We start from the raw sequence: 15,327 nt of genomic DNA, 5'->3' as shown, positions 1-15,327 counted from the left end.
AGCATGGGGACATGCAGTATTACATGCTGCTGAACTCATACGCATCCGGCCATCTAGTGAACACAAATATTCCCCATCCCAACTACTCTCGGGTCATGAGCCAGACATCTCCCATCTCAAAACATTTGGGTGTTCAGTATATGTATCCATTGCTCCACCACATCGAACCAAAATGGGACCTCAAAGAAGGATGGGAATATATGTTGGTTTTGACTCTCCCACCATCATAAGATATCTCGAGCCAACCACTGGAGATCTCTTCAAGGCCAGATATACGGATTGCCAATTCGATGAATCGGTATATCCCTCTTTAGGTGGTGAGACAAACAAGCTGGTCAAAGATCTTTCATGGAATCAAACATCATTAAATTGGCAAGATCCTCGGACTCTAGAATGTGATTCAGAGATCCAAAAGATTATTCATTATCAAAAGCTAGCTAATCAATTGCCAGATTCCTTTGCTGACCCGACCAAAGTAACCAAATCGTACATCCCAGCTTGTAATGCACCAGTACGAATAGCCGTCCCAACGGGACAGACCCACGGCTTGTAGCACAAGGATTCTCACAGAGACCCGGAATCGATTATGAGGAGACTTATTCTCCAGTGGTGGATGCAACAACATTCCGATTCCTCATAAGTCTGGCCATAAGAGAAAATCTTGATCTGCGGTTAATGGATGTTGTAACCGCATATCTCTATGGGCCCCTGGACAACGAAATATATATGAGACTCCCAGATGGCATTGAACGAAAAGACAAAAATGCATCTCGAGATCAATACTGCATCAGGCTGAACAAATCCTTGTATGGACTGAAACAAAGTGGGCGTATGTGGTACAACCGCCTCAGCGATTACCTCATCAAAGAAGGCTACAAAAATGACCCCATCAGTCCATGCATCTTCATCAAGAAGTACTCAAAGAAAGGATTTGTAATCATAGCAGTATACGTGGATGATCTAAACATCCTCGGAACATCTGGTGAGATCTCCCAAACAGTCGACTGCTTAAAAGCAGAATTCGAAATGAAAGACCTAGGCAAAACAAAGTACTGTTTGGGATTACAACTTGAGTACATCAAAGGAGGAATCCTTGTGCATCAATCGGCTTATATCGAAAAGGTACTCAAGCGACCAAGCTCACCCATTGACCAGCCCAATGGTAGTTAGAAGCTTAAGTGATGACCCTCTTGGTCCCAAAAAGGATGATGAAGAAATCCTTGGTCCTGAAAAGCCATACCTCAGTGCTGTAGGAGCGTTAATGTACCTGGCTAGTCACACTAGACCAGACATATGTTTCGCCGTGAACCTCCTCGCTCGATATAGTTCATCCCCAACTCAGAGGCACTGGAACGGTATAAAACATCTCCTAAGATACCTTCGAGGTAATCAAGACTTAGGACTCTTCTATACTAACAAAAATAAAGATGGGTTAGTCGGCTTCGCCGATGCAGGATATCTATCAGATCCGCACACTGCCAAGTCTCAAACTGGCTACGTTTTTACGCATGGAGGAACAGCCATCTCTTGGAGATCAATGAAGCAGACACTCACTGCCACTTCATCAAACCATGCTGAAATCCTAGCCATTCATGAGGCTAGTAGGGAATGCGTCTGGCTGCGCTCCATGACTCAGCACATCCGCAGAGTTGTGGTATGGACGAAGACACACAGCCCACGGTGATGTATGAAGACAACGCGGCATGCATAGCTCAGCTCAAGGAAGGATATATCAAAGGAGATCGGACGAAGCACATTCTACCGAAGTTCTTCTCAACCTCAGACTGGCAGAAGGACGGCACTCTCAGCGTTCAGCAGGTCCGATCCAGTGAGAATTCAGCTGACCTCTTCACCAAATCATTGCCTACTTCAACACACCGGAAGCTCGTCAAACAGATAGGAATGTATAGACTTAGAGATCTGCAGTGATGCTACAATCAGGGGGAGTAATGCGTGTTGTACTCTTTTTCCTTCACCATGGTTTTGTCCCACTGGGTTTTTCCTGGTAAAGTTTTAATGAGGCAACATTCCCCAGTGCATTATCGAGATCCCGATTGAGTAGCTGACCTGGTTCACTCGTCCAAGGGGGAGTGTTATAACACATATCATATATGGACTTTTATACCGGCCCATTAGGCCCATCAGAGCATTGTACTTAACCTAGATTTCCTATGTACTCTATATATACATTCCAGTGATTAATAAAGTTTCTAAGTTTTCACAACAAAGTTGAGTTTTTCCCCTCTTTTGCCATTTTATTACACACAGTAACACATTGTAATGCAAATGTTGTATGCATATGTATATACACTTGCGTGAATCAAATATCGTATGTATCGTATTCGTATGCCCGAACAGTTCATTGCGGAAGAGAGAGCTGAATAATTTATTATCTATTTGACCTTAAAATACTGTTTTCCAATACTTCATTATCTTCAGACATTGTTTGTCTGCTTTCGATAAGTCGTCTCTTTTAACTTTCTTCTCCATAGATCTGTTATAGCTCACCGGATGGTTTTTTCTTCACTGTAAGTATCACGATATCTCTCTTTTTCTTTCTTTTAATCTCTCTTTTATCTTTCTCAATTGCTCATTAATTTCGTGAAATCTAGTTCTTTGGACATTGACTAAACTCCTTGTCCTGGTTTTTAGAAAGGGTTCTCAGCTTGGAAAGCTTGTGTTTAGTCTTTGCTCAACTTCTTGCGCTCATTGACTATATTGGACTCTGGATATTGACTCAATTTCTTGTCCTTGGTTTTAGAAAGTGTATTGTGCTTGGGAAGCTTGTTTTGACCTCCGGTCTCTTAAACAGCTCATGGAGTAAGATCTCGGAGATTCACAAATCAAGCTCTCAGAACAAAGATTCAGCTCGAGGATTCAAGATTTACCAAGAAGCCAAATTCACATTTGTGGTCTTCTCTGCGCCACCGATTAGCAGCAATGGATCTTATACTTATGCTTTCACTCCTGTTCCTGGTCCTGAGCGAGCTCCTAATCCGTTTCACTTCCTCTGTTCCGAGACGACCCCCTCATTCACTCTTTATACACCTGCTTTTGAGCTTTTTAATAAATATCTCCCTGATCTCAAATCAGAGGTAATTTTCAATATCGCTCAGGATTAGTCTTTGATACTCTCTTTAGATAAGAATTGTCTGGTGCGTCTGCGTAAACATCTCTCTCTTGCAAATTCAGTCGATAGCTTTTGATACTCTGTTCTGTCAACAACAACTCTATGAATCTTAAAAGCTATCTGTGTCTTTTAGTTTCTGAAATCAGAGAAACCGGTGATCATCACCGGAGCTGGGTTAGGAGGATCCGTCGCATCTCTCTTCACGCTATGGATTCTACAAACAGTCGACTTAAGACTACCACGTCCCTTGTGCATCACGTTTGGCTCGCCTTTCGTTGGAGACGCTAGGCTGCAACAGACTCTAGAGAACTCCGTGAGCAATTCATGTTTCCTTCACGTGGCTGATGCTGAACGAACGCCCATCACAGAGGGTTTCAAGCCTTTTGGAACGTACTTGATCTGTAATGAAATCGGATGTGTTTGCATCGAGGACCCTGAGGCGGTCATGAAGTTGCTAAAGGGTGTTAACTCGGATCTAGTAGAAGACTACGGCGTAATTCTACATCGTCTGAACCAGTCGGTGTTATCTATGGTGGATTCAGGATTGATGAGTGATGATCTCATAGAACGAATGAAGGAACGTGCAGACAAGAAAGTGCGTTTTGACCCTTTTAAGAAACTAAACGACATGAATATATCGATGGCTAAGATGGTGTGGTACATAAAGGAAAGCAGGAACATCAAGATCGGTTACTACGATCGGTATCGGCTCCAGATTCCAACGGTAGGCAATATAAAGGTTGAGGCGTTTAAGAAAGAGCTAAACGGTTTCTGGACATCGGTGGTTGAAGATGCAAAGAAGAAGCCTCAGAGCGATATATCAATTCTCAAGAGACGGTTTCTATCCGGGAACATTTACAGAAGAATGATTGAACCGCTCGATATTGCTGAATATTACCGCAACGGTGAGAAAGAGTATCGAACCAAGGGAAGGTCTCGCCACTATGTTATGCTCGAGAAATGGTTTAGAAATGCATGGATAGAACCTTTTAGATGCGAGAATAGAGATCTGAGTGATCTTTTAACGTTTGATTCTTGCTTCTGGGCTGAAGTTGAGGAAGCGTTGGTCGTAATCAATGAGATGAAAACACACGAGGGGATGACTGACGAGGTATCCATCGGAAAACTCGTGAGGTTTGAGGAATACGTGTGGGAGATGATCGGAAAACGTGAGGTTTCGCCGGAGATATTTCTTGAGAAAAGCAGTTTCATGAGGTGGTGGAAAGAGTACAGAGAGATCAAAGGAAGAGATGGGTTTAATTCACCTTCACCTTTCATAGACTTTATGAACACGGGGATGTACCAGAGTTATGGTTAGTAAAAAGGTTTTAATTTGTTTGCATTGCACATTTACAGTTCATTTTGACTGGATGGATGATCGTTTTTTACTTGTTTAAAATGAATTTTAGTACTACTTTAAGGAAATTTCGTTACCATTTTTTTTAAGGTTTGCCCTTGAAGAACCAGATTAGTGGTTCGGCAACAGGACTGAATACCTTCGTTGACGAGGAGGACGAGGAGGAGAGCCAGAAGGTGTGTCGTAGTTCGTGGAAGTTCGTGTAATGCCGAGCTTTGCTTTAGCATTTCCCGAAATTAAAAGTTAAATCTGATTATTTGCAGGTAGTTCTTTTGAAACTTAATCTACGTAATGATGAGGAAAAAACTAAGGCCCTTAGCATAATTGCTAAGATCTCAGGTAATTTTTTTTGTTATTCCATTGGCAATCTCTCGTTTTAAAAAAACCTTTCCAACTAATAAGCGATTCTTGATAGAAGCTATTGTTAGTCTAGTCTAGTTACGGTTTTAGCCACATAGGGGAAATGGAGCAATGGCTCTTTCACTAAGTAAAAGAACTCAGTGATGAACCACCGAGTCACTCTGACATAGGCGTTTCTTTGTTTACGGTGAAACTTGTGCCGTTCAGTAAATTGTAGGTGTGGTTTGGGTTTTGGAATCAATGTGTTATATTTATTATATAAAGGAACTTCTAGCCAATCGAAGATTTTAAATGGTTTAGTTGATATATACGTAAAGATTTTGGAGTCTGATACTTTTGCTACCCACGCTTTTACGGGATGTTTTCATGTTACTTCGTATATTGCTTTCGTGTTTAGGAGTCTCTTCTGCTGACTGGAATGGGTACGAGAGGATTAGTGTGACTGTATATGGGAAGATGGATCCAGTAGTGATAGTGGAAGAGCTGAGAAAAGACTGGATGGCAGAGATTATTAGTGTTGGGCCCAGTAAGAAGGTCAACCCAAAGAAAGAAAGCAGCAAAGAGCAATCGGAGAAACAAGTTGAAATGAGTATTAAAACCAAAGAAATCAAGGAGGAAAAGAGAGTTTTGTCAGGTGACTCAGGTTCAAGGTGCTTCATTGCAACCCTTACAGCCACAGCTCTCAACATGAGGAATCCGAGCGATGACTGGTCTTCCTTCTGCGAGTTCCTTGACACCCACCAGCCTCCGTTGAATCTCTCTGAGTGCAAAGCCGATGACGTCATTGATTTTCTACGCATGCAGCAGGCTTCAGGCGACGTTGAGGCCATTGTTGACCACCTCAGTACCAAGTGTATAAAACTGAAGGAAAATCCTTTCCGCAGCCTAGCTGTAACACGATACGTGGAAGGGGTGACTCGGGAATCACGATGCATATTAGTCTTTTTCTGCAACGACAGCCATGATGTGGACGACTCGCATTTCATGAAAACCATCTTGAAAGAGTTGCGCGAGCGCGAGGTCACACCTTTGACGTATAATATATCGAGGAGAGAGAACTTGGACACAGAGTTACTTGACAGATCTAGAGTTGGTATTCTGGTGCTTTCAAATAACTACGCTTGTTCCAGTGAGTCCCTAGATCATCTGGTGGCAATCATGGAACATTGGAAAGCAAATCCTGTATATTTTAGAGTCACACTTTCAAACATAGAGTTGGAAGACCCGTTTGAAGCAGTACAGCTGCAGTGTCTGAATCCTATCCAGGCAGACAGAGTTCAGAATTGGAAGGAGGCTATGGCTGAACCTAGTCCCTCTGGATTTGGTCGCCACCATCGTCCCTCCAGTGATGCTACTTTGTTCTCCAGTTCTCTACCTGTTCTTCCCCATGGAAAACGTACAAACCAAACTCCCTTAATCGTTAACATATACATACATTTTCTCTCTTTTTCTTACAAGTTTTTGATTTTGTTTTGCAGTGCAATTGGGTGACAACATAGATGGTTTCCCATTGATAGATGATGCGGCTGCTCGTCCGAACAAGTTCCACGAAAGCCTTGATGATATTGAATCTCATTCCATTGGAAACCTGCTCCCTGATGAAGAGGATATTTTGACAGGGATGATGGATGATCTTGTCTTTACCGAGCTACCAGATGCTGATGATTATGATCTTTTTGGTAGCGGAGGAGGAATGGAACTTGACACTGATTTCCGAGACGGCTTGAGCATGAGTGGTCCTCCAAGATTATCCATTTCAAGTCTTGGTGGAAATGCAGTTCCGCAATTCAATATTCAAAAAGGTGCGCGAACAGTTGCTGGTGAGCATCCTTCCGGTGAACATCCCTCGAGAACATTGTTTGTCCGGAATATTAACAGCAATGTAGAGGACTCTGAACTCAAAGCCCTCTTTGAGGTAACTTCAACAATTGACCTTATTCATATCGGGTTTCGTTTATAACAAACTTACTATACAGAAACTGATGTCTGTTTTGTTGATATGTGACAGCAATACGGTGACATTAGAACACTCTATACTGCTTGTAAGCGTAGGGGGTTTGTGATAATATCTTATTATGACATTCGTGCTGCTCGAATGGCTATGCGGTCTCTACAGAATAAGCCACTAAGACGGAGGAAATTGGATATTCATTTCTCAATTCCCAAGGTTCTTTCTTAAAATTGTCAGCGTTTCTTGATGCAGCTCTAAGTCGTTTCTAATGGGTCTGTTCCCTGTGTAATCTGTAGGATAATCCATCTGAGAAGGATATGAATCAGGGGACTTTAGTGGTTTTTAACCTGGATCCTTCAGTTTCTGACGACGACTTGCACGGATTTTTTGGTGCTCATGGAGAGATCAAAGAGGTGATAGATATCTTTCTGTTTTCTTTTTTTTTTTCATAAAAAAGCATTGTGTATTTTTGATTCCATTGAGGTGGTTTGGAAGATAAAACATCCATGTTAAGTGCTGTTTTCTCCTCCTGAAAAGCAGATAAGGGAAACACCGCATAAAAGGCATCACAAATTCGTTGAGTTTTATGATGTTCGAGCTGCTGAAGCAGCATTAAAGGCTTTAAATAGGTGTGAGATTGCCGGAAAACGTATTAAAGTTGAACCTAGTCGCCCTGGAGGAGCTCGTCGAAGATCGTTCCTTTGGAAACTTTTCTAGGAAATTTCCAATGCGCTTGTTAACATTTTCTGTGTTTTTTTCCTTGCAGGACTCAGGTTATGCTTGCCGAGGAAGTTGTAAGAAACGCATGTTTAAGGCTAGATTTGAAAAAATGCAAGAATCTGGCCAAAATCTTAGCATATTTAAAGAACTCCCAACCTTCAGGCGCTGATATTGTGGGACTCTGGGGTATGGCAGGAATAGGTAAGACATCCATTGCTAGAGAAATTTATGGAGTTCTAGCTCCGGAATATGATGTGTGTTACTTCCTGGAAGACTTTTATCTAACGCGTGAAAAGAAAGGGCTGAGAAAAATGCGTGATGATTTCTTCTCTAAAGTATTTGGGAAAGAAAAATCAAGTATAAGCGCTTGTGATATAAGACCGAGTTTCATGAGCGACTGGTCCCACAGTAAAAAGATTCTTGTTGTTCTCGATGGCGTGAACTATGCCAGTGATGCAGAAGCTGTAGTTGGAGGGTTTGGTTGGCTTTCTCAGGGACATAGAATTATTTTCACATCTAGGCGAAAACAAGTTCTTGTACAGTGTATGGTTAAAGAGCCGTACGAGATTCAAAGATTATGCGAGCTTGAATCTTTTCGCCTCTGCAAACTGTATTTGAATGACGAACTTGAGGTCATCTCAGAGCTAATGAGCTGCAGTAGTAGTATTCCATTGTTTCTCGAAGTTTTGGGTTCCGATGTAGCAAAACTGCATAGAAACGATATGAAGGAACGTCTCCAACTGTTGCGGAGAGATCCTCCAACTCCGATTCGGGAAGTGTTTAAAAGAAGCTTTGATGGACTAGATGAAAACGAAAAGAACATATTTTTGGACCTTGCATGTTTTTTCGGAGGTGAGAGCAAAGATCATGTGGTGCAATTACTTGATGGTTGCGGGTTTCTTACATATTTGGGAATCTGTGATCTCATTGACGAGTCTCTCATAAGCATTCTGGACAATAAGATAGAGATCCCTATTCCTTTTCAAGACATGGGGCGATTTATTGTTCACAAAGAAGACTCGGGGAATCCATGCAAACGTAGCAGATTGTGGGACTCGAAGGACATCATTGATGTATTTACAAAAAATTCAGTAAGTTGACATGTGTTTAGTTCTTATAACACCCCAGATACTTTTTATTTAGCTATTCTTTACTTTTAAAGGCTGATGTTATCCTACTTATGTGATCTGTCTTCATCAGGGAACAGAAGAAATTGAAGGAATCTTCCTGGATGCGTCTGACTTGACCTGTAAGTTGAGTTCTAATGTGTTTGGTAAGATGGATAGCCTTAGATTGCTGAAGCTCTGTTGTTCCACCTCTGAGAATGAGTGCAAGCTAACTCTACTTGACGGCCTCGATACTTTGCCTGATGAGCTAAGGCTACTTCACTGGGAGCATTACCCTCTGGACTACTTGCCTCAGACATTTAATCCGGAGAACCTTGTAGAGATAAACATGCCTTATAGCGACATGGAGAAGCTATGGGAAGGGAAGAAAGTAAGTGTTGATTGACTTTAAGCTACTTACATGAATTTATTAACTTGCATCTGATGACTCTTCTTGGTTATTGGTGTTGTACACAGAATCTCGAGAAGCTAAAGATAATCAAGCTGAGTCACTCCAGAAAATTAACTGATATTCTGATGTTATCAGAAGCCCTGAACCTTGAACATATTGATCTCGAAGGATGTACGAGTCTGGTCGACATTAGCACATCTATTCCGGGTTGTGGGAAGCTTGTTTCTTTGAATATGAAAGACTGTTCTGATTTGCGAACTTTGCCTCGCATGGTTGATTTGACATCTCTCAAGCTTCTTAACTTGTCTGGCTGCACAGAGCTCGAGGAGATTCAGGACTTTGCACCAAACCTGGAAGAGTTATATCTAGCTGGGACTGCCATAAGGGAGCTTCCATTGTCAGTAGAGAATCTCACTGAACTTGTTACGCTAGATCTGAAAAACTGCAGAAGACTTCAGCACCTGCCAATCGGGATAAGAAGCTCGAGATCTATTGTCGAGCTGTCTGGCTGCACAAGTCTTGAGAGCCTCCCAAAACTTGAGGCCGTAGATTATGGAACCTCTTAGTTTGATGATAAACATCCATCATCCATCAATTCAAGGAGTCAGCCAACCACTGGTCACATACATTGAGATTTGTCTCTGAACCTGGTGCAGTACGTCTACAGATGGAATTATCCAGGATAACCTGAAGAAACGCGGAAATTCTGCTTCGCACTTCTTGCTCGACCAAGGAGTTCATTACCATGCCATATTGTGTACGGATCACGTACTTTCATTTAATCTTGTTATATTTCAATTTTCACTAAGATTGGTAGGCCCAATTGATTAATTCTACTGGCACTTTCTCTAGTTTATAGATCATTTGCTCTTCTGCATCCCTCAGATGTGCAATCTGATATACGACTATTCTCACTCTGCTATGCTTAAATTTTTTTCGTTGCATTCCATGCTCAAGTAAATAATACTAGCACTCTATTCTGTGGCCTAATACTGCTACTGCGAATAGTGATAGAAAACAAGAACAATTGGTTTCAGTGGACAGTATTTATATAGAAGAATATGGAACTAATACAAGTTCCTAGAAACTTGGAAAGAAAGGGGAAATGGGAATACAAGAAGACTTACTCAATATACTTGGTGTTCGCGTGTTTCCAGCGCTGTCCTTAAACTTGTTCATCATGTTGTGCAGGTTTTTGAAAATTTCAACGCAAGGACGTGCCAACTAGCTATGTATATTTAAACCTGCAGACCAGGTATCCAACTACTGGCTAGTTGCACTTTATTCGATATTTATCAACTACTTGTCATTGTCTCCGTTTATTTTTTTTCATCGTTGTGCGAGTGAATCAAGAGAAAGTCCCTCAAAAAAAAAAGTAGTTTAATATAGCACATGGTTTCACTTGGTATTTGAAAAGGAGAGTGGGCGTTTTGTTAAGGTTTTTTTAAAAGTCAACGAAGTTGTGGCGAATGCTGATGATGCAAAAGAAACATCGTAGAAAGATTCGTTGTTCGACGCCTCAGAGTCTCAAAGTCGTCGTCTCTTCCATTTTACTTCCAAAAGAGAGATCTCTTTTCCAAAGAGCTGCATCGTCGTCGCCATCCTTTTAATGGCTTTTTCTTCTTCTTCCTCCAAGCGCCAATTCGACGTGTTTTTGAGCTTCAGAGGCGCAGACACGCGTAATAACTTCACCGATCACCTCCGTCAGTGCCTACGCAGGAAAAGTATCGATGCTTTCTTTGATGAGAAACTCCGGCGAGGCCAAGATATCTCGGTTCTCTTTGAAAGGATCGAGCAATCGAAGATGTCCATCGTTGTCTTCTCGGAGAACTACGCCAACTCCTCCTGGTGCTTGGATGAGCTCTGGAAGATTCTGCAGTGCAGGGAGAAATCCGGTCATGAGGTTATACCCATCTTCTACAAAGTCAAGAAATCTGATGTGGAGAATCAGAAAGGGAGTTTTGGAGCTCCCTTTCAGAGCCCTATGGAGATCTTCAAGGAAGATGAGCAGGAGAAGATCGGGACATGGAGGGAATCTCTGAGAACTGCTTCCAATATCCTTGGATTTGTATATCATGAGGACATGTACTACCAAATCTAACCTTTCCTCTCTTTCGTACCCTGAAATAGCCAAACTGTTTTTAAAATGCATCCAGTAGTTCCATTGAATGTCTTGTACATTCTATAGAATAGAGTAGATATTGAACATTTGGTCTTCAAAGAATCAAAATTTAGTCTCTGGTTTGTTTTCAGCTTGTTCAGTTTCTTAAAACTTATAATTTTGGACCGACTTTTGTGCAATTGGCAGATCGGAGACTAAGTTTCTCGATGATATTGCAAAGGAAACTCTCAAGATGCTAAAAAAGTTGTCTCCATGTGATTTCAAAGGTTTTCCTGGGATTGAACTGCGTTCAAAGGAACTGGAGGACTTATTGATGTTCAATAATGATGAATGTGTCCGTACCATCGGAGTTCTTGGGATGACTGGAATCGGCAAGACACTGGTTACTGAAATTGTATATAAGCGAAACAGCGGACAATTTGATGGTTACCATTTCGTTGACGACGTTGACGAGGAGTTAAAATGGCATCAGTTACCTCGTTTGAAGGAAAAACTCGTCCGCAAATTATCGGATGACGAAAATTTGGATGTCAGAGCGCTTGGAACAAGAGAAAGATATCTTCCGAACAAGAAGTTGTTTATTGTAGTAGATAATGTGACCGATGGAGACCAAATAGAAGCTCTCATCGGAGCGAAAGAATTGTACCGGAAAGGAACTAGGATTGTTATAATAACCAGAGACAAGAAGCTGTTGGAGAACCAAGCTGATGCAACATATGTAGTCCCGAGATTAAATGACAGGGAAGCTATGGAGCTTTTCTGCCTCAAGGCATTCCCTGGCAACCTCTACCCCCCGGAAGAATTTATGGATCTATCAAACAAATTTGTAGACTATTCTAAAGGGCATCCATCAGCATTGAAGTTGTTAGGTTCAGGTCTACTTAAGAAGGATAAACTATACTGGACCAAGACATGGGAGAGATTAATAGATAGGCCAGACAAGGAGATTCAGAGAGTACTAGAGAAGAGTTTAAACAAACTAGGCCGGGTACAGAAGAACATATTTCTGGACATAGCATGTTTCTTCAGATCAGAAAGAAAAGATTTCGTTTCGAGCATCCTGAAAGAGTACCACGAGGATGCTGCTACTGTGATTGAAGTACTTGAGAATAAATGCTTGGTAACTATCTCTTACGATAGGATTGAGATGCATGATCTACTGCATATAATGGGGAAGTATATTGAATCCATCACAAAGGTGCATAAACGTAGTCGGTTTTGGAACCACAAAGAAATTTGTCAAATCCTGGAGCGGAACAAGGTGAGCTTCTTGTTTCACTATTTCTCCATTAATTTTCTCTAGTACATCATATTTCCACTTGATTGGTTCCTCTCGTACTGTTTTCTGTTAACCTTTGCCTGTTGCTTATTCTTTTATATCTTGCTACCAGGGCACTGATTCTGTTAGAGGCATCTTCTTGAACATGTCTGGTGTCGAAAGGATCAAGCTTAGTGCTGATGCTTTCATGAGGATGTCAAATCTCAGATTCCTTAAATTCCACAGTTCTCAGTGGTGTGACAATGACCTTAAATTTCAGTTCTGCAAAGGGATTGATCACTTTCCAGATAAGATTGTATACCTTCACTGGCAGGGGTATCCTTACGATTACCTGCCATCAGAATTCAATGCAGAGGAACTTGTCGACCTTAATCTACGTCATAGCCACATCAAAAAACTGTGGAAAGAGGAAAAGGTACATCTATATTTTCTTATCTTAAAAAAAAAGTATTCTTTAGTTTTTTTCTGCTGATTAGTTATTTAATCACTGTCTATGTGCCACAGAATACAGAAAACTTAAGATGGGTCGACCTCAGTCAGTCAAAAGGCTTGCTGAATTTATCAGGTTTATCCGAAGCCAAAAATCTTGAAAGACTGGATCTCGAAGGCTGTACGAGTTTGGCTGCGTTGGGCCCAGAGATCGAACAGATGAACAAACTTATTTACCTGAACCTCCGAGAGTGCACAAGCCTTAAGAGTCTCCCAGAGGGAATCAACTTAGAATCTCTGAAAACTCTGATTCTCAGTGGCTGCTCAAACCTTCAGGACTTTCATATTATATCAGAAAAAATTGAATTCCTTTATTTGGAAGGCTCAGCAATCGAACGAGTTGTTGAAAGCATCGAGAGTCTTCGCAACCTTATTTTACTGAATCTCAAGAATTGTCGCAACTTGAGGAATCTTCCCAACGATCTTTGCAAGCTGAAATCTCTTCAAAAACTGATCCTTTCTGGCTGTTCAGCGCTGGAGAGCTTTCCACCCATCGAGGAGGAGATGAAATGCTTGGAGATTTTGCTTATGGACAGAACGTCCATCAAACAGATACCTGATACCATTTGTTTGAGTAACCTCAAGATTTCGTGAATCTAGTATCCAAAATTCCACAGGGTGACCGGTTCGTTGCCATTTGAAGATGATAAATCAAGTCGTCACGGGTACTGCAACTTTATTCCACTTCCAAGATACAAAACAGAGCGTGGCTTTGTTTCTCTGTTTCTCCCTTTGCATGTGATGTATGTTCAGCTGCTTGAGTTTAGTAGAAGTGGAACTACTGGTCCGATTTCACGAAGGTCCGATCTCAATTTTCAGATTTTTCGGAATGAAAATGCTCTGTAACATGTAACGTTATGTCGGATATATTCTCACTTTCTGTTTAAAAGATAGATAGTTTCTGTTTGGTAATGGATTTTTCAGAAAGATGGCTTGTCCATCGATTCTGTCGTCTGCAGAGACAGGAACAGGAGCTACTAAGGTACGTTAGCTGCTTGGATAGGATCGGTAACATCGATAAATCTGTTGGACGAATGGATTTTGCTTGCCAAATTCTCCTCTAGCTAGGACGATCTTTTGTCACAAACTCTTTTTAATTTCTCCTCCAAATTTTTTTGCTTCTTAATCGATTCTGGATTGATTTAGTTACGGAAATCTCAAGCATACAGATATTTGATTTTTTTTTTTTTCAAGCGGAAACCTCAAGCATACGGAAACCTTGACCTGAGGGAATATATAGTGTAGACAAGAGTGGTTGTAAGTAGAAATCTTTCACATGTTTTTTTTTTTGTTTTTTGGCTCTGTTGTTATAATTTTGGTCTTAGGTTGTTTACCAAGCCTTTGTTTCTAAGCCAATTCCACATATAAACGCAAAAATAACTACTGCTCTTGCTTGTCATCAGTTAGCCCTTGACCTCCAATTTAGCATTATCACCAATTAGTCCACCGGAGATAATACAAGTTCGGTTTTCATCTCATGTTATGGTTCTGTTTAGAGTTGTATATTAGGCTCTAACGTTAGGGATCGATAATTCCATCAGAATAAGATGTCTTCATATTGCCTACAATAGCCACCGCAGAGCAATCATGTCTCAATTTTGAACTTCATATTTCATGTCAAATGAGGAGTTTGATCTTTTAAAGAATTAAGGAGTGTTTTGATGCTAAGTAATGAACTATTACCAAAAATTCATCAATATTTTGGTTTTTCGAGCAAAAAGTCCGCATATTTGATAGGTTTTATGAACGAAGGTTCCAATGAAGAAAGGTTCTTAAAGGTTGAAAATGAAGCTAAAGGTCTTTATCCATTTATGCTTCAAATTTGTGATTTGTTTTTGTTGTTTCGTGTTTACATAAATAAGGTGTGGGATTAGTTTACAACCTTTGCATATATATAGTCCCCTCCAATTATTCAGAACAGGATGATTAATTTCTCTAATAAAAATCGCGCGCCATAATTGAGTTATTGGTGTGGGATATAGACGTTGACAAAGAAAAAGAATGATAAGAAATGAAACTTAAATAATGATACAAACTGATGTTATCATCAAAATGTATTTAAACCACATTACAACAAAGACAAGAAAAGAGAGACAAATTCGGTCTATGATTGTTCTTTAATCGTACATTGAACACCGATAACTAGACAGCATAGTTAGGAGGGTAAGGTTGAGCTCCAGCATTGTAGCCTTGATTGGCTTGTGGTGCGGTCGGGTAAGCGGTTGGCATTGTCGAGCCACCGGGTCCACCGACTTTAGTTATCCCTTGATGTCGACCCATGTAGAAGCATCCTACACAACCACTTATGGCTAGGAACACCATGAATATGAACAATGGCAGCGAGAAATACACAACAATCATCGCTTACAATCTCTGGATTTTAGTTTAAACCGATGTTAAA

The 15,327-nt window shown here is 40.9% G+C and overlaps 2 protein-coding genes across 5 annotated transcripts; both read left to right on the top strand.

Annotated features, from left to right (window-relative positions):
• The first annotated feature begins 2,437 nt into the window (after positions 1-2,437).
• On the top strand, positions 2,438-10,291 carry LOC18029147. 4 transcript variants are annotated; one of them, XR_002896943.1, is made up of 14 exons: positions 2,438-2,528; positions 2,762-3,095; positions 3,264-4,443; positions 4,578-4,663; positions 4,751-4,826; positions 5,245-6,243; positions 6,326-6,762; positions 6,856-7,014; positions 7,095-7,211; positions 7,339-7,427; positions 7,565-8,609; positions 8,719-9,015; positions 9,102-9,793; positions 10,228-10,291. XR_002896943.1 is itself a non-coding variant. In XM_024149906.1 (13 exons), exons 1-13 carry the CDS (start codon positions 2,512-2,514, stop codon positions 9,600-9,602), a joined length of 5,337 nt encoding a protein of 1,778 aa, XP_024005674.1. In that variant the 5' UTR covers positions 2,438-2,511; the 3' UTR covers positions 9,603-9,916. The 4 variants fall into 4 exon arrangements, 3 of the variants coding, with proteins under 3 accessions (XP_024005674.1, XP_024005676.1, XP_024005675.1); XM_024149906.1 differs by lacking the exon at positions 10,228-10,291 and having other exon boundaries at positions 9,102-9,916; XM_024149907.1 differs by lacking the exon at positions 10,228-10,291 and having other exon boundaries at positions 2,511-2,528; positions 2,813-3,095; positions 9,102-9,916.
• A 215-nt stretch (positions 10,292-10,506) lies between these two features.
• Positions 10,507-13,906, top strand: LOC18029583 (disease resistance-like protein DSC1). Its single transcript, XM_006413907.2, has 4 exons — positions 10,507-11,121; positions 11,345-12,419; positions 12,550-12,852; positions 12,942-13,906. Exons 1-4 carry the CDS (start codon positions 10,646-10,648, stop codon positions 13,518-13,520), a joined length of 2,433 nt encoding a protein of 810 aa, XP_006413970.1. The 5' UTR covers positions 10,507-10,645; the 3' UTR covers positions 13,521-13,906.
• The last annotated feature ends 1,421 nt before the right edge of the window (positions 13,907-15,327 follow it).

The sequence above is a fragment of the Eutrema salsugineum genome, unplaced genomic scaffold (genome assembly GCF_000478725.1).
Source record: "Eutrema salsugineum unplaced genomic scaffold, Eutsalg1_0 scaffold_1, whole genome shotgun sequence".
In the NCBI taxonomy this organism is placed as follows: Eukaryota; Viridiplantae; Streptophyta; class Magnoliopsida; order Brassicales; family Brassicaceae; genus Eutrema; species Eutrema salsugineum.
The sequence above is the reverse complement of the archived record's forward strand: the minus strand, read 5'-3'. Positions and strand labels throughout refer to the sequence as shown.